Raw genomic sequence first — 22,466 nt, 5'->3', positions numbered from 1 at the left:
TGTAATCATGGGGACTCACAGTTTCACTCTTTCTTGAATTTGGCATGCCGAACGAACGAAATGGGCAGAACAGGACTCAGACTGGGGTCAATTGGTTTCCATTAGCCTAGATCCACATTGGTCCGGTACCTCCAGCAGTTTAGGCATGTGAGGGGTACCCCTGTAACAAAGAACAATGAAGGGCAAACGTAAAGTGGAAGCAGCTTTCCATAATAAGGGATGGAAATCCAAGCTGGAACCATATTTAAGACCTCATGGGGAAAGACACATGGAGCACATTCTTGCCAGGTCCAAATTTATGATTGTCAGAGATTAGCATGACTTTAGTGTTGTATGTTTTAACTCCAGGTACGATTTTCTCAATACTGAAGTAAATCTCTAGATTTGATTCACTTTCACATAAAAGTCCACATGTGCTGCATGACCCTCGAGCTAAATCTGGAATGATGATCCAGCAGCTGGACGACAATTATATATCACAAAAACTCTCTCACTGTGTCATTCATGTTCTACAAAGATACAGCCATGATTACGCAGTGCAGTCGAGCAACTCTACCCAACCTCTCATTAGCAAACGTCCTTTTTCTTTTCCATGCGGGGAGGCTCATCACAGCCAACGTCTTGCATCACTCTTTGGTTTCTGTGGAGGCTTTTAATAATGGTGAGCTCCACATTTCCAGATGTGACAGTAAAACACACGAACGTCCCGAAGAGTCAGAGGAAATAATGCAGGTTCTCAGCTGAGTTTCCACGTTGTAGATGCTGGCGATTCTCAGAGCCTGATGGAGTTTAACTCGCCAACACTTTTTATTATCTTCTGCCCAGAAGAATTATCTTAAGAGTCTTAAGAATCAAATGTTCAGAGCCTTCATCCAAAGGGGTCAAATTAACACAGCCTACTGTTATACTGTTTAATGATAGGTTAGGGGATAAGTTAGGGCTTTTAGATCTTAAGACATTTGAGCAGAAATTCAAGTTAAAAAACATGTATATGACTGCGTAATTATGCAAAGGTGAATTACAAGTCAGGATCAGTGACACAAAGGCGTCGCAGCAGAGTGAAGAGCTCATTGCTGCACCTGATTTCATGGACGCTTTTCCAACAGTTTAAGTCACTAAATCCCAAAACTTTAAATCTCATTGTGCTGCTCAAGGAAAACGTATTGAACTACTAGATGTCGGGATTGGTTCGTTATCTGAAATGGATGTGTGTACTGAATTTCGTGGCAACCCACCGAAGTACTTAATTCATCCGAATACAAGACAGATTATTTTTCCCCCTTGACATAGGTTGGAAAAAAAGAGTTCAGGGTTTATTATTCAGCTCTTTATGTTATGAGGAGTTAACAACAGCAAGGGGGTCCCAGAAACAGGAGCAGCATGCTGGATGTGATCTGAGAAGAAATGACGGAGCTAGTCGAACTTTAGACGTGCACAGTGACCATACCGGTGGGGGTGACGAACTACAGGTGGTGCATGTTGTTGTTAGCTCACCATTCAAATGCTTTAAAATGCTGCATTTCAAATGGCAACAAGAGTGTTGCACTATGGAAAGACGTTTTTGAAACTACTAGGAACATGGCAGCAATGATAGCTGGAGTGAAAGGAGTAAGGCAAGAAGACTGCGTAAGGAATTTACAGAGAACACTGGAGACTGGAATCTGCATTTAAAACTGTAAGGAATGACAAAATATTTGAGAGGTCTCCATTTTGTGTTTAGACGGCATTTGTGTGTGCGTATTGTCCTGCGACTCTACTGTACCAGAACACATCTGTGACACGTGCCACTCACAGTACAATGTGGTGATACGTGTCCCTGACCACCTCAGGAAGTAGTTTGAGTGAAAGAGCTTTGGTGCCTGTTCATACTTGTCTTTAGGGCTCACTAGTTCTGTTCGGATCACCTGAAACACATGTTAATGCCAGGTGTGAAGAGGCCCTAGGTGTCGGTCATCTGACAATCAGGATCACCTCAAATATGCAATAATACGATAATGTTGAGTTATTTGTTGTTTGTTTGCGTTAACATATGCACAATGATATTTGTGAATGAAAATAAAATAAAAGTGTTGTTTGACTGTTATTATCTCATGACAACACGTGTTTAGGATGGCTTTTTCTTCAAATTCATCTCGTCCTTTAGACATGTTGCCTTGTTGCTGCAACCAAAACTGTATTAAGAATAAGATTTACTTTTTTCTACCCGATTGTATATTTATTGTGACTCTTTCAGAACTGACATGCAAAATGACTTTCAGCCTCTATTGCGTCTTTCAACGCATTGGCTGAATTTAAACTTGTCTGTGAGAACACCTCTTGTCATGTTATGACCATATGTTGTATGTTTTTCTTTCATTTATACTGCAAATGTCACTCATCAGTTTTCCTAGTTGCCTCCTTGCAGACGGGAACCGTCTGAACTGATACCCCAGTTTCTCTTAATGTCATGGCGTTGCCCCCCCCTGCACACTGTGTCTCCCCTGAACTCCGTCGCTCCGTCAGTGCTTCATAATGCGAGGCATGCTCATTCCTGTGACCACTTACCACGAAGTCATCAGCTCATACAACCCCTGACCTCAGCCCTGCACAGTCACTTGCCGCCGATCTCATCAAAGGAAAAAAGATAAGGGTGGAGGGCCTGGCTGTGCTGAGGAGTTACCAAAGATACAAAAAAAAAAGCTCCACAGGCACAGACATGTATACTTAGATGCTCACTTGCATCTGTCATTAATCACAGAATCTGTCAACCTGGAAAGAAAGCATTTGTTCAAAAGAAGACAAAAACAACAACAACTACAAGACAGAAAAAAAAATGCTTATCTGAGTTCAGTCATTAGAGAGTCATCTGAGGATAGAATATGTATTTATATCACGACCAGCATGTACAGTGTTTTGGCACAAACAGACCAAATGTTCAGATGAAGGGATAAATCCCCCCTGATACTGTTGAGAGGACGTGAAGCAGATACATTTTTGAAGAGCATGTTTTGGAGAGGCCCACCAATACCTCCTATTAAGGCTCAGGGAGAATGTATTCACATATTTTAATAGTTTTATAGTTCTACATCATATTGCATACAATATTACCACAAGTGAAACTATTCAGCTCAGATGTCTCTGTGTGTGGTAATCCAGTTACTCTGACATCCTCCCACAATTCAAAGACGCACATGTAAGGTCGATTGGTGAATCTAGTTCTAGACTCTTAGTGTGCATACGTGTGTTCATGTGTGCCCATGTGTGCCAATGTGTGCCACTTTGGCCCAAATTTAGTCTTCATGCTGTGTGCCAAGTGAGGTACATTTGTGTAATATGTCAGCGTCACCTTACAATGTCATGTTTATGAAGGCACTACAAATCATATCAGAGGTATGTGAAGAGATTTAGCTCACTAATCTGTGGGTCATAATACCCCCACTGAGAGAAATGATGAAAAGAAGCATAAATTACTTAATATCTTTGAAAGAATAAGGTAAATATGCATATTCACATCTGTCCAGGTAGGAAGCGTCTCAAAGCAAATTGAATCAGGTCAACTGGACTTGATTACTTGTCTTGGAAGTTGCTTCAATTTTCTTTGGAATAGAATTCAAGTACTTAAAATTTTTTACATTCGAGTGAATAGAAGAAAAAAATCCACACACTAACATTTTCCACAGCAATCAGTTTTCTGTCATCTGATTATTTGTGCTTCTAAGTCAGAAACCCCCCCCAGGCTTCCTAGTTTTTCCATTTTTCCCCATTTCACTAATTGTGCGTGCGCATGTGAACTCTTGAAGCGTTATGGGTGCTCATTCACAAACTAGCATGCAAACATGGCCTCTCACACATGCAAACATATTCCCGAGTTTGGGCTATTGCGCGTGTGTTTCCATACCATTTAATACTCTGCAAACATATGTAAAGAGCCAGATGAAATGCAGCAGTGTGTCGACCCCCTGATGCGGTTGCAGGGTCAAGTTCTTGGAAGAGCACCTGAGAGGAAGGTGGTGACATGCTGAGAAAAATGCCTCGCATCTGGTCAGTTTCTCTCCTTAACGCGTCCAGTGAAGATTTAGTTGCTCTCTTTGTATCATCTCTTTATGAGCCGATTATGTTTTGACGGTTAAATTGAACACCCCAATAAATTGAAATTACTGCTGCTGTCACGTGCAAGTGGTCCGTGCCAAACTCTCCCGCTGGGTGTAAGTGTAAGTGTGTATCCTGGTGTATTTACTGACGTAGGTCTCTGTGCAGTTGAACCTTAAATAGTTTCTCCATTTGTTTGGTGTACGGCTAAAATCAAAGTTTCTTCCATCCGTAATAATGTTTTCAAATCGTTCAGTGTAATTTATATCCAATACTTTGCTCTAAATGTTATACTAATATTCTTAATGTATTACATTATCTCTGTTTTTCTCTATTTATCTCAGACAGAGCGGACTGTGTTTTTTATTGCTTCCTTCAACAAAGGGGTTCTGTTTTTGGTGTGTGTCTGTGTGTGCTTGTGCGTCTGTGTGTGTATTTATACATAGAAGAAAAATGTGTCATCATTTCCGTCCCCCATGTCATTTGTTTTGTTTGAAAAGGTTGGGTTGTTTCATGAGAGAAAATAATATATTGCTTATTGAGCTATCCAATATTAAAGTTGTTCTTTTGCGAGTTCTTTCTGAGTATAAATAAACATTAATCTGCTCTTAATTCACCAGAAAACTGTACCTTTATACACACAGGCAACAATGTAACAGGCCTTCTTTGAAACGGTCCAAAAATGTATACATGCTGTAAAAACAGCATTGAAATGATGCTTTTTTCACAATATGCACTACAAGTTAAAGTTGGGGGCCTCAAAGATGCCAAAAATGTACCCTCAGTTCTAAAATGGATGAGATTTTAGTTACTTTCACTTCACAATACCAAAAATGGGTCATAATACCAAGATCTGAGGAAGATTATATCATGATTTGCAAATACATACAGAAATTTGGATTGCAGGCATTGTTTGTGTTGACCCCTCCAGGTATTTACTGTCGTCTTCATTATTTCACTATTTGCCAGATTTATATGAAGGTCTTGAAAAAGTGTCTGAATTCAGAATGAATTGGTCCATTAGTTAAATTGAACATGCAAAATCTTCTCCACTATGATTTATGCTGCTATTTGTTGGTAAAAGACTTGCTGTCTATATAATATTAGAGTGAAAAAAATGCAACAGGCGTTCCGAGGTCAATGTGTACAGGAGAAAGTATAAGAGGAAGACAGAACACCGGTTATAAGTCTCAGTGATTTGTGCTGTAGTCAAAAACCATGAGGGAATTGTAGGAGGTCTCGACACAAGGAACCAAGACATCTGGTGCTGGGACGAGAGGGAAGAGGGTTTATATACACTTGGTAAGGGGAAGACACAGGTGGAACTTATCGCACAATCATACGCACAGAGGGAGGGGAGACAGGAGAGCAAGTGCACATCGACAGAGACGAGACAGGGGATACGAAGTAAAACAGGAAGAGACAAAACGGGTCAGTGACACAGGAGACCTGACGCTGACTCATACAAGTATTCTTTGACTCCTCTTTCCTTTTTAGCCTCTGGACAGTTTTCTATGATTAGCTTTTCTCCCTCCCCCTACTACATAACGTCTCACTGTTTTTACCCTAAAGGATGCTCCTGTCTCCGGTTCGATGGTTTGTATCTTACACTTCGCTCTGCAGGGGCTCAGCCACACGATGTGATGGTATGAAAGGAAACGGACACGATCAACACTGCAATAACATGCCGGCTCTGTGGATGGATAAAAAGGTTTATTTTATGAGCTTATGGACTGACTGACATGACCACTTCTTTCTAGAAACACTTGAAGCAGATTCCTATATTGGACTAATGGCCTCTTTGTAGTTGGTGCTGGCTTTAGCGTCAGCTTTCCAATCATCAGCACCTGTGAGAAGAGACTTAAGGAGGCGCATTTTTCCCTACTTAAGGTAATCCTTACATAATGCAGGCTTTCTTGTTTTTGCCAGTTCATTTCTGAGCTTTTCTTGACCCTTTCCATTCAAAGTATCTAAAGCATGTGAAAGGTATTTATTTTCCATAGCCCCAAGGGTGGTGACTTGATTGATGGGCTGATTTTGTGATGAAACACTAGACAAGTCTACTCTGTTGTTGTCACTGTTTGATTTAGCTCCGTGGAAAAGAAGGATCTATTACGTCATCTGAGACTGAGGCTGCAGCTTGTTTGAAGTTTGAACCAGAGAAATGCGCCTTCGGGGCACTTGAACCTTTCAAACGCTAGTGAGAGAGAAAAATCTGTTGACGCTCAGCTCTTAAGCGGTCTTTTAGCGGATGTTTCTGTCATTGCAGCGTACTCGATCATGATCATCTTGACTGATTAACATTTTTCTCTGATATGGGAAACTGGGCAGAGTTGTGCACTTTTATGCAAAATGATAATTCAAGCAGATTTGTGTCAGATTAAAGCGACGCTATTCAACAGTGATTATTGAACGCTTTAAAATATGTCTTGACACTCGGCATCTTTGCATCCATCAGCTGGATTTCAGCCTCTGAGTGAGACCTCCTCTGCCGTGTCGTGCGTTTCTCTTTGACTGCTACATATTGCTATAAGAGCAGACTGAATTCAGCGTGCACAAATGTATTTTTGAATTTCTCTGGGGTATGAGGGGGCCAGACAGGGTGAGAACAGAGTGGTTGGATGAATGCTGGCATTGTCTGCTGAGGCGCACATGCTCACTGCTTCTCTCGCACCTACACACAATTTCCAGCAGCACACTTTTTTTTCTTCTTTTTTTTTTTTTAAACAGATCTCTTGTGTGTCACTTAAAAACCTGTCCACTTTAAGATTTAAAAGTGACACTGCACATAATGGTCATTTTGGCTTATTTTTTTTTTTCTACACTAATGACGTTATATCCACAGTGGAAAAGCTGAGTGCGCCTACATTCATGTGAGAGAGACCTTTGACCCCTCTCTCTGAGTGGCATGCCTGTAAATGTTTTCTTCAAATGTGCTGTTCCTCGTAATCTTCCTCTCAGACAAGAAATCCCCTCATCTCTACAGCTTTATGGCCCTCTAGAGTGAAAGGTCGACAAAGTTTCCAAGTGCTTTGGTCTCATGTTTTCTCCGCAGAGGTAGCTGTCGGACCCCAAGGGAAACAGTTTGGACATTTGCGTCAAGTGTTTGTGAGATATAAGCCGTGAGTTCTAGAAACTATTTAATATGTTGGTCTGTAAAAGTTTTAAAGAAATCAAATTTTCATCTTTTATTGTTTTTGATTTGTTTGATCTGAGATTAACAAAGGATCAGTTATATTTTGTTGCACTGCATAAAATACACCAGTAAAAATCTGAGTCAATATTTTTGAAGCTGTCACAGTCCACAGAGACTTTTAAGGGTGTTGAAGTCCTAGCTTGAGTTTGGTTTTGTGTTTATACTTATACTCTTATTCTGATTCAAGCTTTCCACCTCGTAGGCAGTTTACAATATTCTTGAGGTAACATGAATACAACAAAGCTTGTGCTGTCAATGTAAAAGCATTAAATCAACCTAAATGCTTGAAGTTAAATGGTTGTGAAGACATGTGACTGTGGAATAGCTTGTTTTCATCAAAAGCTCATTTTCTGCCAAAGTCCAAATATTACTAGGAAAATGTCATTAGTGTATCAAGGAAACCAGAGTGATCGCTTACAAACTACAATGTGTACTGATACGTCACATTATAGCAATCTTTGGAATAAGGTAGATTCATTTAGAGGTTTAACTTTGCTTTTCTGAAACATGGTCTTAAGCCTGGCCGGTAGTTTCTGTGGTTTCCCAACAGGGGCTCCGGTTCCACTCTATATACGCCTTTGATACACACTCCATCACCTCAACCAAAGGCAAAGTGACGGAGACAAAACACAACTTTTTCTGGGACCCGCCAGTTTCCCACTTGCGGAGAAAAGGATCTTTATGTGAATTTAAACTGATGTAGTGTGAGATCAGAGGAGGATAGCATTTAAAAGATGTTGGCTTACTGGGACTGTTTTTAGAAGTTTCTGAGAGAAAGGTCAGTGTGTGCGTGTCTGTGTGTGCGTGTTACTGTATTTAAGGCAGGAGGGAACATGAAAAGGGTTTTGGGAGGAGGACATGATTTTCCACTCCGTCTGTGCTGTTTAAACCTTGAAATCACAAGGCGTGTACGTTTAGACACAATGCTGGCCTTATGAGTTGTGGAACTGGAGAGGAAGCAAGATCAAACCTGGGGGAGAGAGAGTGATGGTTGACTAAGGATACAGTAGCTGGTTGTGGTATTGGGTAGTCCAGGTATAGTTGTGTAGACTTAAAGGTTGTGCAGTGTGTCAGTGTGAACTCCGGCATAGATTAACTGGGATGTCTGGAAATGCGGAGACAATAATGGAAGCAGTCTTTTCCCTCTGCCGCCGTGATATCAGCATCAGGGCCTACACGGCTGCAGATGTTCAAACAGCCACCTCATTTCAAGTTTCCTGATCCAGATTAGCTCGTAACCGAGACAAAATGTGTTTGGATAACTAATGGATTAAAGATCACAACTGCCTGGCTTCCATTCTGGGTTCTCGCTGAGGTCAGGGCGCTGTGGTCAAGTCTGTTCACTCACTTTTTCTCCCCCCATAATCAAAACCAACAGTTCCCCAAACACAGTGGTTGGGCATGAAACACAAGCCAAAGTAAGGTTTGCTCCTGTGAACAGTGACACTATTATTCTACCACTGTTTTCTTTTCAGTGTACAGTCACAGGGACCATAGTGGGAAAGGTGGAGGTGGGTGGAGGAGAAAGTCGCCTTTCCAGCCTTATCGTGACTCCTGGGGCTCCACGTGCGAAATGAAAGAAGCTTTTTAGCAGCAAGAGCGGTGAGGCTTTTTAGGAAATTCCTTTGCCATGACCGTATAGGAAGAACACGCTGTAGATGAGGGTGGGGCGAGGACATGCCTAAAGAGACCACTGTGCAGAGCTGTCAGCGGCAGCGGGCCGATTAGAAAAAGACGGGTGGCGTGATGGAGAGAGCCTCGACAGGAAGGACTGACTACTTCAAAGGGGACAGCTTAAGCCAATGACATCACCGAGGGGGAAAAACCACCCTTCATTCACTTTTTTCCATACCATGTGCTTAACGTTGTAGTCATATACACCCTGACTTGACCGGGTGGAGATCTGACGAGCATCATTATTATGAGGTACAGCCAAGATTGAGTGGTAGTGTTATTTGATATATTAAAAGAGCTCAAACAAGCCCTCGTCTGGTTTAGTATGAAGTGATTTATTGTTACACTGACAGTACTGTAAGAACATTATGTAGTCTGTGTCAGCTAAGCTCATGATGAAGCGGTTTTCTTGTTGTTAATCAAATGAAAGGGTTAACTGTGCATGATGGAGAGGTTAATTTGTAGAAGCGCTTAATGTTTTCCCCTGCAATTAGCATCAAACATAAATCACAAGCGCACTTCAACTCTTTGTTTATGTGTGCCAACGGGCCTCCCGCCAGATATTTTATGCTTTTCTCATCCTCACTGTCTGGTTTGAAAGATGTTAAATATAGTGTCTCAAAATATGGATGTTTCGGTTTAAAAACTTAAAAGTAGACTTTCTTTTCCAGATTTCCAGGAATTTTTGAATCCTTTAAGTCCTCAGAGGGCTCTCTGTTTGTAGGAGGAAGGGAACGAGAGGGCTGGCCTCATGGGAATGTAATCAGCAATTAAGACAGATTGTCCTTAAGTGAGGTCCTTCATTCAACAGAGCCTCTGCAGCCATCCCCAGCAATAACCGAGTCCACTTAAACTAATCCAACTAAATCCCATTGCTGTTTAATTTCATTATTGACTCAAAAGTATTTTGAAAGTCCAGACAGTGTTGCAGTGGCTACACTCTCACCTCATTGGCAGAATTTCCCCATTTTGAAAACCGCTTGTTTGCATGTTCTCCCTGAGTGCATGTGGATGTTTTCTGCACACTACAGTTTCTTCACACAGAAACATACTTTTTGAAGGTAATTTGATCTGACTCCTTGTGAAAGACTTTCCAGTGTCCCTTCCTTCACTCATAGTCAGCTGGGATCAGCTCCAGCCCAGCGAACAAACACTGGTGTCTTTTTTTATCTCATTTCTGGGTGACAGCTTCTATGTGTGTTTGTGTGCTCTGGCTTTCTCAATGAATTCAAAGATTGATGAGAGAGAGAAGCAAAGAAGAGAATTTGACCGCAGAGTTTAAAGGTGCAGTTTGTCCAAACCGGGTTCTCCTCGCTGTGAGGCAAGTAGGCTAACCACTGCACCAAGTGGCCTCAGTATCCAGTTTTTCTTCTTTTTTTTCAAAACCCAGATGCAAGACTTTAACATAACCTTTTTTGTACATATCTCATACATCTCAAGTTATGTCTGAAATGCTGAAACATGCAGCAATGTTTACTTTTGACTGTCAGTTGGTGTCGCGTTTGCTTGATTTAGGAAGAGATGCAAATCAAGGAATCTTCTCCAGACCCTACATCTCAAACATTTGCTCGGCAAAAGTAAACTTTCCATAGCTGTCATGTTTACAGTGGAATAAACAATAAAAACATATTTCTCTATATAATTACAAACAGGACACAGCTGTTTAAGGACTATCTGTGCAGCAAAGACAGTATTTTCAGGAGTGTACTGCTCAGAAGACGAGGGAGTTGAATGGCATCAAGCTTTTTGATAAGGGTTTAGAATAAATCTAATTTAGGGAGTCATAGTGCCTCAATATCTTCTCCTTTTCTCAGCTTCTTAAGAGATCCGGCTTAGCTCACTACATTTTTGGTTTGTGAAACATCATGCCCATAGACTTTTCAGTGACGTAAACATTGTCCTCATTATAGGCTGCTCTGTGTATATCTCCAGCAGTGACATTTAAGTCTGCGCTGATGGGATATTTCCGCTGCATAGCACTCCACATGGACCCCCTGAAACCGTCACAGTTCCTCTCTTTCCGTCAGCGTTAAAGCATTTTAGTGGCTCTATAAGGACGATGCTGTCACACTTACAGATGTTCCTGCTGGATCATGTTTAATGTCAAGTCACTGAAGTCCACAGGAAGTTTTCAGATAGTTCAGTTGGAGTTCATAATAAAAGAGATGCTGATGGCTCACAGACTTTGTTTGGACAACTGTGCTGAGCGATAGATCAAACTGAATTAATTTGTCAAAAAAACAGCACAGGGTTTGATAAGATCCCAGTGAAAGATTAGAACCTCTGGAAGCTTATCACAAAGATGGGCTACATTTTTGAGAGTAGGCCAAACGACAACAGATGGAAATTTATATTGTTTGGGCCTTTTTTTGTATTTCAGTGAGTGCTGTCTTTATATAAATCAAATGAAAGGAAATGAAACGTCTATGCTGTCTTAAAAATTATATTTATTCAGTTTGAAGATTATAGGAAGGTGCTAGACAGTAGTTTGTCCAGTGCTTTGAATTGCCAGATTAGGTGAATATTTTGGGAAAACAGGATTCATCTGCCGCTTACAAAAACACACCACATCACCACACATCCTGCTGAATTATCTTCACGTTGTGTTTGACCCGGAGATGTACGGCGTGAGTAGTAATTGGTGCTTTCACCTCATAGCAAGCATACAGTGGGCTTGATTCAAGGCTGAGTGTCTCTGAGGGGAGTTTGCATGTTCTCCCTGGAAGCAAGTGGCTTTTCTCCAGGTCCTCTCTTTTCTCTCACAAACAAAAGATATAGAATGTGTGTTATGTTAATTTGTCACACTACATTGCCCAAGAGTATGAATGTCTGTGTATATATGTTTCCTTGTCAGCCCACCATACTGGTAGCCTGTCAAGGGTGCACCCTGCTTTTCACCCATCGGGTAACTTCCAGCTCCCGAACACCTTAACTTGAAAAAAGAAAAGTAAATATAGACTGATTGAATGATGTAGTTGGCCTACACACAAACAAGCTGTTGAGTTGACATAGAACGAGTTTGATCTTCATTAAAAAGTGTCCATCCATTCTAAATCTTATCACAGCAAACGTAAACCAAAACACTAAATACTGGCAATATAAGAGACATTTTCAGTTGTGGTGGGGAAAAAAAAAAAGTTTGGTTCTGTGTAGCTTAATTTACCCCGTCTGTGACCGTGGGTCAAGTGGGTAAAAATGTCAGTCGGTTTGAAAGGTTCACAGATTGTCAGATACGCCTCCCCACAGGACAACCACTTTTTCTGAACCTCTTACTGACCCACCTGAAAAATTAGAAAACTCCACCACACACCCTATTCTCTCTGTAGACTCTTGAATTACTGCAGCTGTTTTCGCGTTAACCTGAACACTGCTCTCAGTCTAACTTACCTGAGTATGAAAAACTCTCGTTTTTTTCAAATCGGGATACAGTGCGTGCTCTTTGTCACATCATCACTGTCTCTGTGGCGCCAGACCAGGTCTATTTACATACCTGTGAACCAAGCGGGAGCTCCAGAGGAAAAAAGCATGTAAATGTGCATTTGACTTGGCACCACCCTGCACCCACATCAAGCGCCACATCCCTCAGAGTGGCAGGGCGGTCCAACAACTCGTACACAGGCTGCTCTTTAACACTCAGGGCAAACTGAGGCCTCAATTTGAGTGGTAGTGATTCACTCCTACAGGTGCTCCTTTGAAATATATGCCGGAGGAAAAATGTACTCATGGGTACAAGTTGTACACTCCTGAATTTGTTCAAAGATTGGGAAGATGTCTCAACATTACTGTTATTTTAAATCAGAGTATTTCTGCAGTGTGGAGCTGGTTCGACTTGGACTTTGAAACCATGTACTGGGAGGAAAGTGAGTTCTAAATTGAAAGCAGGTCAACATGATTTTTCAGGAACGCAGCAATGATGTTATTTTCTCTGAAAGACAATAAAAACGCTGTCTTCAAAAATGGTTTAGCTTATATATATCTGCCAAAAACTATCTTACAATTCAATTGCTTCATCAGGTGAGTTGCGCAGTGGTGTTGTGGCTATAACTTCAAGTCCAAAGTATCTTTAGTTTGATTCCGGGCTCATCTGTGAAAACTTCATGTGTGCATGGGTGGGTTTTTCCAGGCACCTTTTTCCTCCTTTCCTGACACATTCTAAAGACATATATTTGTGCGTGTGTGTGTGCGTGTGTGTGTGTGTGTGTGTGTGTGTCTGACAAGATAAACCCTCCCCTTCACCATTTATCAGTTGGGATAAGCTACAACACACAAGTTGGATAAAGTGGTTATCAGAGTTGCACAGTTGATTTATCCTTTAAGAATCTGCTCTAAATAATATTCAGGTGATGCAGTGTACAGTTTTCTCACACCCACTCCTATGGTGACATACAGTATAGTGGCAATAATGATGTACTGGCTGCAGTGTTGGTGTCTCTAAATATGACTTGTGTTCTTACAGTCCACTTTTCCCCTCTGTCATTTTGATTCGCCCAGGCATGGCTGTTTCTGGTCTGTAATGTTTTCCATTACACTTTTCAATGCAGCCTTACTTGAACGCCATGATTGATTCCTGCTCAGTCATCCTGAGGGGATGTTTTCACCTTTCGCCGTGCTCCGTGTGATATATGAGCATGTGTTTTCAATTCCCACTCTCAAGCTTTGACCCTTGTGGGGGGATTTCACAGTTTGAAACAGTACACTGACTCCATGCTGAATTATTTATCTCTATAACATCGTAGTGGCCATCTTGTATGTGTGATCTTGGGGGTTGTTAAATATGACTGTGGGTGATCAAGTGTGAGTCATCTTGTGATTCATCTAATCCCCCGAACAAGCTCTTTTTACCTGGAAACTTCAGGTTCAGCCACATGATACTAAAGTGTTCAAAGTGTTCCCATAACAGGAAAAACAGAGAAGACACAACAGTCACACACTCGCATCCACAAGTATTCATATTTTCCACTCACTTGCTTTACTAATCCATTTAGGGAAATAATTTCTCTGAATTTAACCCATAAATCCAGGAATGCTTTTCAATGTTTAACTGCATATGAAAGGAGGTGGGAGGAGGACCTGGGGAGCCGCTGAGGGTCACAGGCCTTGTTTACGTGGGAACCTCTTGTCATCTCTTCTTCTAATGTTTAGGCCATCACTGCCCCAATCGTCCTCAAAGATATGTTTTAGAACTGTTGGAGGAAACTGGAGTACCTCAGGAAATATTATAGATGCACCGGGAGAACATCCAAACTACGTGCAGAGAGGTCCACTAGCCAGAACTCAAACGGGAAATGTCTTGTTGTGAGAGTGCTCAACACTACAACTCCACGGCACTCTATCGTCCTGCAGCTCTTTCAAATAGAGCTATAAAATGTATGAATAACAATATTGGCAATGCTGTGCAATGCCTGTACAAAAAAAGAATGTAGAAAACAATTCCATTAATGACAAGTGTTCACACACTCCCCAGCTTGTGGGATGTTTATACTCAGGATTGTGCATATCTGGCCCTGGTGAGTTTCAGCTGTCTGTGTCGTGCGCTGAAGTGATTTCAGCCAGCCTCCAACTGACCCTCTGTCCTGAGGCAGGTCACCCCCCTGATGGGCGGAGGGCAGCTGCACCAGAGGACAAGAAGGAGAAGATAAGCAGAGAGCAGATTGGTCCCTGCACAGTGATAGAAAGAGGCTACACTTTCGTGTACCACAGTCGACTTTATCTTGGGTGTTTAGCCTCCAGGACTCCAGACAAAACAGGCTGATCACTATCAGATCCAGTGAAGACAAGACGACTGTCGCATCTTTAAAAAGGCTGCCATGCCGGAATTATCTTGTGGAGCCGCTGAAGGTCTCAGTAGCAGAGGAGACACGTGACATATCTGTGTTGCACCATCAGTCGGAGGAAGAATTTCACCCTCAAATAAGCAAACACTGATTTCATTTTAATGCCTCCCAGGTTTTACCTCCCTCAAAAAGTTCCACACAAGCTTTTCATTTATCCAGATTTCTGTCAGTGTGAAGTGTGAAGCCTTCCTCTGTATTAAGGAGTTTTGGCTGCTCACACATCTATGATAAAACTGTTATGACAACTACCTGCAAAATGGTAGTTGCCAAAACTTGTTTTGTTTACTTAGTCGTGGTAGAGCAGCTGCTTCACTGCGACCAGTTTCAGCTTATCTTGAAGTCAGATTTAAGAAATGCCAACGTGATCACTTCGGTGGGGTGCTTTGAAAAAGCTGAGCTAAGATCTCTTTAGCTGAACTCGCACTGAGACAGAGGTTCTTCTGGTAAAAGTGGGAATACAAAGTCAGGTTTTATTTAACAAAAGATTATGCCCTGTACATTTGAAAACAGTCTGAAATCAATCTTTTATGCAATGATTTAAGAAAAAAACAATAGTATTACCATTGAAGAAATTCATTTGAGTAGTAACTAACAATACTAACTTGTCAGAAGTGTTTCAAAAGTGTAGTAAGTAAATATTATAGACATTTTTGTTCAAATTTAATGAAACTGTCATTAATATGAGTACTTGAGACACTCAGAAAATCAGCAAGGTTACAATGTATTTGTACACTTTGCCTTTTAAATGATCTGTACACATTTACACCACAAAGCACATGGTTGGTTAAGAATAGATAGGAACTTTAATGTGTATTGAGGGACATAAACAAAGTCATAAGTATTTCCCTCATTATTATTCTCATTTGTCAAAGACTTTTGAATACGACGCGTTTTCTTCTCAAAAGTTTTTGCTTGTTTGGGGTTTTGTTGTTTTTTAATAAATCCAATTTTTACTTGGTAAAGAAACATTATTTAGTGGTTTTCCCTCTCACTCCGTTGTGATTCATTAGTCATTGCAAACATTGCTACTTCAGACGTCTGACTGACGTTTGAAGAATGCCCCGGCGCCTCCGAGAGTCTCCGGCCAGGTGATCCTACCAGGAATGCTTTCGACACCACCTCACTCTTTGGCCTTTCAGGACTAAGCAAGCATGTCCAGTGCCAGCTTTTATCCCTTGCTTCATGAGCTGTCTACATGAAAGAGACCCAATGTCGTCTGACAGGGGACTCATTCTTCAAAAAGAAGTAGGGAGTGTGTGTGGGAAGAAAACTCAGCGTAGCTTTTGTGATGCACAGCACCGAGGTTTTGGAACATGTTTGCCTCCCACATAGAAAACACAAAGCTCTTTGTTTCTGTGTCTGTGAGGGGCGGTACTCTCAGCTCAGGAAAATAAAAAAATTCTACTCCTAACCTTCAAGACTTCCCAAATTGTTGATGAAAAGTGGGAATTCCCAGACTTTATCTCATAACAACTGGTGAGATAAAAAAAAAAAAACAAACAAGTCAGTCGTCAAGCACAAAACCATTTGTTTGATCAGATGTCTTTCCTGGTCAACATGAATTGATGCGGTGTTGTAAACCAGAGTGCCGAGTGGGTTGAGAATGCAGTTATGTTTTTGTATGCCAGCTTACACCTGTTGGTGGCATGAACGGTTTAAACAAATGACATCAGATGGCCTCGCACTACTGCAGCAGAGTTCTTTTTTCACCCATCAAACAGTGGCTCCATCTGCTGCTTTGTCTCAACTCAACTTACTTTTTATCAATACCTAAGCTCTGCTCAGTATTGGTATCTATCTCTGTCTCTGTCTCTGTCTCTGTCTCTGTCTCTCTCTCTCTCTCTCTCTCTCTCTCTCTCTCTCTCTCTCTCTCTCTCTCTCTCTCTCTCTCTCTCTCTCTCTCTCTCTCTCTCTCTCTCTCTCTCTCTCTCTCTCTCTCTCTCTCTCTCTCTCTCTCTCTCTCTCTCTCTCATATATACCATTTGTCATTTACCTCTCATGCTGGTTTGTCACAGACCAACAAAGAGTCAAATCCAGCCTGAGGCTGAGCCTACTCTGTCTGTCTCCCATTTTTTCTTATTTTCTTTTTAAAATCTCTCCTACTTTTTATGAAGTCACTAGATACTAGACGGGTGATTAATCACTTCATTTGAAAATGTGCAATACTTTCTAGCAAAGCTGACAGACTTGAGGAAAATTCTGTGACGCCATGTTCCATTTCATGGATATCTGCAAGCTTGCAAAGATTTGGTTCATTACTGGCTATTATCTAAAGTGGTGGAGTTTTCTTTGAGACAACCTGGGAGAAACTCCTCCGTGTCGAGGCTTGATTCAATGCATGATTGCAATCTCATCTGATTGGAAGCAGACATTTTCTGATAGTCAAGTTCTTCCAAAAAGTTTTTTTTGTTTTTTCTTTTTTCAGTAATCGTTGAAGATTGTAAGGCTTTACTGAAGCCTCCCTGTCTGAGCTGTGCCTTGTGGAGGGCTTTTGGCTCAGGGCAAAGGAAGAGTGTTGTATTGTGTAATACAATAGAGTAGAGTAAAACCATTTTGTTTATGTCCAGAGGCCTTGGAACGTGATTAACGGCTAACTTTAATTTTTACATCTTCCTCTGCCCCCTAGATTAGTGTGTACCAGTGATGCCGTTTCAGAAACGTTGTACAATGTTTTCACCAGCTTACACTGCTTTGTCAGCATCTCTTATTTCTTCTCTGCCCATTCATTTCTTTTCCAGTTGAAGCAGACTGACAAGGCAGCTGCAGCAGCTCACACCTACTTCCAGGCCAATCCCGAACATGTGGAGATGGGTCAGGACCTGGAACAGTACAAAGACCTGCAGGACGTCAGAGAGGAGCACTTCGTGGACCGAGAAGCCCGACCGCACCAGGTAGGATGAAAAGGCTCCAGCAGTGATCGGTGTGGATGTAGGTCCCTTACTGCACTTCAGTCCGTCTTAACAGCTGATCTTCCTGAACACATTGCATGTGTTTTAAAGCCATCTTTTATCAGCCTTTCACAAAATGTTACTTGTTCTCTTTCACCTTTGTCTAAATGGAAAGAAAGATTCAGCTCTTGTTAATGCATGAAGTAGTCTTTGTGGTAATGGTCTTTTCAGTAATGACTGGAAACTCATTCAGCGCTGGTCGTGGTGAGGCTCTAAATACTTTAAAGATTTAGAATTATCTGACCCATGTGGCCTTTCTGTCATTACATTAAAAGGAAGCATACTTTCTGCGCTATCATTACAACCAGCGCTGTAAATATCTTGTGTCTCCTCTGTCACAGCGCTCCTTCACAGCAGCAGTGAGATTGTACGATAAGGGCGACAATGATGCGGCCTTGTCTCTGTTTGAAGAAGCTCTGCTGGAATACTACGAAGCAGATGTGGACTGCCGGGCCCTCTGCCAGGGCCCTCAGAAGTTTGAGGGCCACGATCACCTCCGATACCGGTACAGCCTCCATGAACTCATATCAGGTTAGAGTTAAGATCTTAAAAGATTCCAACACTTGTTTATTGACAGAAAACTATTCTTTATTTTGACTGTTTGAAAAGCATGCTGATGCTTGGGTACATGTTCAGTTGATAGCTGATTTTTGTCATCTGGTTTACACAGTAATTTGTGATGTTTTATTACTTTTATTTTTCATTTTTGAAGTTTGAAGTGGTGTGGTTTATCTTTACTACCATACGCATTCTTTCTTGGACTGTTTATTAAAAAAAAAAAAAAAAAAGAAGAAGAAAGCTACATTCCACATTCCAAAGGTCCATGGGAGGTTGAGATAAAATCATTTATTTAGTTTAGGTGGCGTGCAAAGCATTTAAAAAGGTCTTTGCAACTCCTCCTCCAACATTTACAGTAAAGTTGTATTGCGTAGGCCTGAGCCTTGGCTTCAGCTTCGGCTTTGGCTGAGCTGCGAGCGCCTGGGGAGGCTTAAGCAATTCCAAACAACTCCTCTCATGTTCATTGGGTGATCAGATCTGCCTTCCTGGCAACAAGTTGGTATTAATGGGAGTTGGCAGTGGGTCAAAGAACAGGTGTGGTCTGGTTTTCAGTACAAAAGAAAGTGACTCAGTGAAAACGTACAGGGCCTGATCTATTGGTGGGTGGTGCATGTCAAAACGAGTGCAAACGTGATGTTGTGGTCAACTCTGACCGACGTGCCGAATAACACAAACCATTTGCCATCATAGATATGAACTTATGTGCCACATCTTGCAAAATGATGTGAAGAGATTACACAATGTGATCGACCATGTCTGAAATATAAATATGAATTATTGTGGTGAGAGCCATTTCCTCTGCCATGACTTTTGTTTACAGACAGTGTAATTGTGGTCATCTTTTAGATTGGTTTCTTTCTTTCTTTCAAAAAACAACATTAAATGGTCATTACTGAGTCTCTCATCTCACTTGAGACACCAGTAGCACAGCATGCCACATGGATGTGAGCCAGGTGTTGATCGTTCAGCCACATCTGGCCAGTCAATGAAACACTCTTGATAAAGTTTAGTGGTCGACACTCTGGGCTGAAGACGAGGATGTCCCCAGTTCATGTCACTTGGGCTTGGAGGCCTTTTTGTGTCGCACGTTCTCCCTATACAAGCATGGGGTTTTCTCCAAGTCCAAATAGTTGTCTTCGCCCCGCCGGGTGCTCGGACCCTAATTTTCGTGAACTACATGCGTCCATCCGTCCATGCGTGTCTCGCCTGAAACAGTTTGACAAAATAGGCCAGCGTTGTGTTTTTTGATTGATTCACACTCAGCATCACCGAGATCTTGGATTTTGGAAATTTTTGAAACCTGCATCGACAAGATAACAAAGCTACTTTTGAATTCATTATATTTTGCGTATTTGGGGGTTTTACCTAGAAGTGCCAACTGATCCTTATACTGGTTTTGATAGGACTGAGATTCTGATGTGTATGTTCTAACACACTCCATATTATACGGCACGTGAATGCAGAAAGGAAAATGAACTCACTGTGCTCAGCCTCCTAGGAATAAAACATGTGACAAAAGATAGGAAATAAGAGAAATCATTTTGGCACTGAGAGTTGATGTGATGAGTGCTGCTCAAAACTATTAGCTGAGCTGTGCATTCAGCTCTAGGATTTAGTAGACATGCTCTGCCAACAGCCAGTAAAGTAGTCTGAAGAGACCCTGAAATCCCCTTGACTCACTGAGAGACCACGCTCAGCCGTGTCTCTGTCTTCATCCGCTCTGTCCCTTGAACAGTTTCTCTTTAACCTCACTTGACTCTATGTCTCTTCTGTAACTTGACTGTTTTCCTTGGCATGTTCCTTTGAAACCGTGTACTGATACTTCAGCATGTTCCAGCTCATTCGAGTTCCAGCTCAAACTGAAGGTGGATCCAATGTTAGATTTACTGCATTATTCTAAGTTTCAGAGGCTCCTGTATCAAAGGTTTTTATTTAATTTCATTTAATTTCATTTAATTTCATTAAAAATATATAATCAACATCAGTCTGTGATTCTAATATTTATCTTAGGCCTGCAGAGAAGGCTTTGCAGGCCCTGACGGCCCATCACTGTATGAATCTGGAAAGACAATAATGTCAACACAGCACATGACCTGCTGGCACTCATCCAACAAACAACTGTGACAAATGGGAACGGCATTGTGCTATCTCCAAATTTTAATCTAATATTAATGAACTTCTGAAATAACAGGGACTTATTCCACATTTAGATTTTTTGGGTTCAGAGTGAATTGTGTTTATGCTCGGCTTTGGCTCCAGTAGGAGTCTACATGCCAAAGCTGTCTTCCTGCATAGAAGCAGGAACATTTGATGTTCGATCCTCAGAAATACTCTTGGACCCCATCATAATTACTCCATTATACTTGTTTAACAATAAGCACTGACTTTGGTCAGGGGCACTTTTTTGACAGGATTCATAACTGTTTCTTTGGAGTCTGACGCAGTTTTTCTGCAGTAGCTGCAGCTTAATTACTGACAAGTAGGATTACCTTCCAATATGTGTGTTCCCGTTTTGTAAACATTGAAAGACAGCTAATGAGTTTTGGCCAGACTTTTGTTTGACTTACAATCAGGGGATTATTTTCCATAGTGCTGCTAATATAAATTCTGTGATCATAATGGGGTCCGAGCACCAAGCAGTGCAAAGACCCTATTGGGATGCAAGGAATTATTCGTAGGGTTCGTGGGAAGACCCTATTGAATTTTGGCGATAGCTAGAAACAGGAAGTGCTGTGTAAATAGCCTGAACCTGGTCCGTTTGTCTTCAAACTTTAACTATTGCAGCACAGTGCAGGCCTGAGACAGCCATTGTGCAATATCGACACTCGGTAGCAGCGCCACCTGCTGAAAACAGGATTGGCCTACCAAATTTTATAGATGCAAGTGAATTTACTGCGGTGCAATTAAACTTTTTCTTTTGTAGGGGTACCTACAGCGCCGATGTAGCACTTCAGGGCGTGCAAAAAAGCCTCTTGTAACCGTGCCGAAAACCCAACTGGAAGTCGGCTATTTTGAACGAACTGCGATTCCTAGTGTGATTTTTGTCATATTCAAGAGCAAATTCCTAGGGGTTAACTCCCACATGCCTTAAATTTGACTAGTGCATACAACACGCCTTTCTTATATACAGTTATGAAAACATTCCTCAAAAGTCAAAGTTGGTTGCCATGACTGCCCACTGAAAATGGATGCGTTGCCATCAAACAGAGAGTGACGTTTTACTGTCCTTTACATGCTTCGATCTGCCTGAAACGTTACATATGTGATTACAGTCCAGCCCTGATGAATTCCATAGATTAATTTAGTGTCATAGAGATAGCGCCACCTGGTGAATGGACAGGAGGTGCTACATAACTAGCCTGTGCATGCTCCATGCACCAAGTAATGCAATCTTTTTTGTGGAATAAATAAAACTGAAAGAATTTAATTGGATTACTGCTTCCTTTACCAGTTAAAATACATGTTTAAAACCCACTGATCCTTCACAGTTTGATTCAGATGTGATTTCTGCTCCTCAGAGATTCTTAAGGGATTCAAACAGACTAGAGCGCTGTTGCCTGAGAGTGGGAAAAGTAGTGCTGCAGCTGCTCAGGGGTGACCTCACTTTACATACGTGCCAGCACACACACACACACACACACACACACACACACACAAGCATGCTATTCATCCCCTCTGCGGGTTTCCCTCTTCATACAGCTATAGGAAATGATATGTTGCACTCTCTAAAAGACGCCCTCCCCGAAGGATGAACAAATAACTGGCTTTATCGTCACTTAAAGAATACGAACGCTCTGCAGTTAACAAGGGAGCAATGTTTATGTGGTCCATTAAATGACACTGCCACTAAGGTGTTTTTTGATGGATTGTATTCAGTTTACTACAGCTCATCAGGACAACTTATTTATTTCACCATCTGTTTTATGCACCGTTAGTTTTAGCATTGGGAGACATCATGTTGTACTGTAATCAAAGTCTGTGGAGACCCTCTTCGATATCTGATTACCAACATTTGATTTATAGTAAAGTTTTGGCAAGGCATATTCACTCCCATCAGCATACAAAACCAGGGCCCTTTAAATGAGAGGAAGGTCTGCAGTTAGAAAGTGCCTTGTTGTGTTTTGGAGACTAGAAAAGTCTAAGGGCAAAACAATTTGAGAAGTTTCGATACAGAAATAAAGTCATTAA

At 41.5% G+C, this 22,466-nt stretch overlaps 1 protein-coding gene across 1 annotated transcript in view; it reads left to right on the top strand.

Moving 5' to 3' along the window:
• Positions 1 to 22,466, top strand: part of p3h2 (prolyl 3-hydroxylase 2) — a 56,700-nt gene that overhangs the window by 24,297 nt on the left and 9,937 nt on the right. Inside the window, exons 2-3 of the mRNA XM_080474246.1 lie at positions 17,511 to 17,663; positions 18,062 to 18,251. Coding sequence (XP_080330372.1) covers positions 17,511 to 17,663; positions 18,062 to 18,251 — 343 coding nt within the window. The remainder of the gene's footprint in view (positions 1 to 17,510; positions 17,664 to 18,061; positions 18,252 to 22,466) is intronic.

Source organism: Lipophrys pholis (genome assembly GCF_963383615.2).
Source record: "Lipophrys pholis genome assembly, chromosome: 10".
NCBI lineage: Eukaryota > Metazoa > Chordata > Actinopteri > Blenniiformes > Blenniidae > Lipophrys > Lipophrys pholis.
This window is presented reverse-complemented; position numbering and strand designations above follow the sequence as displayed.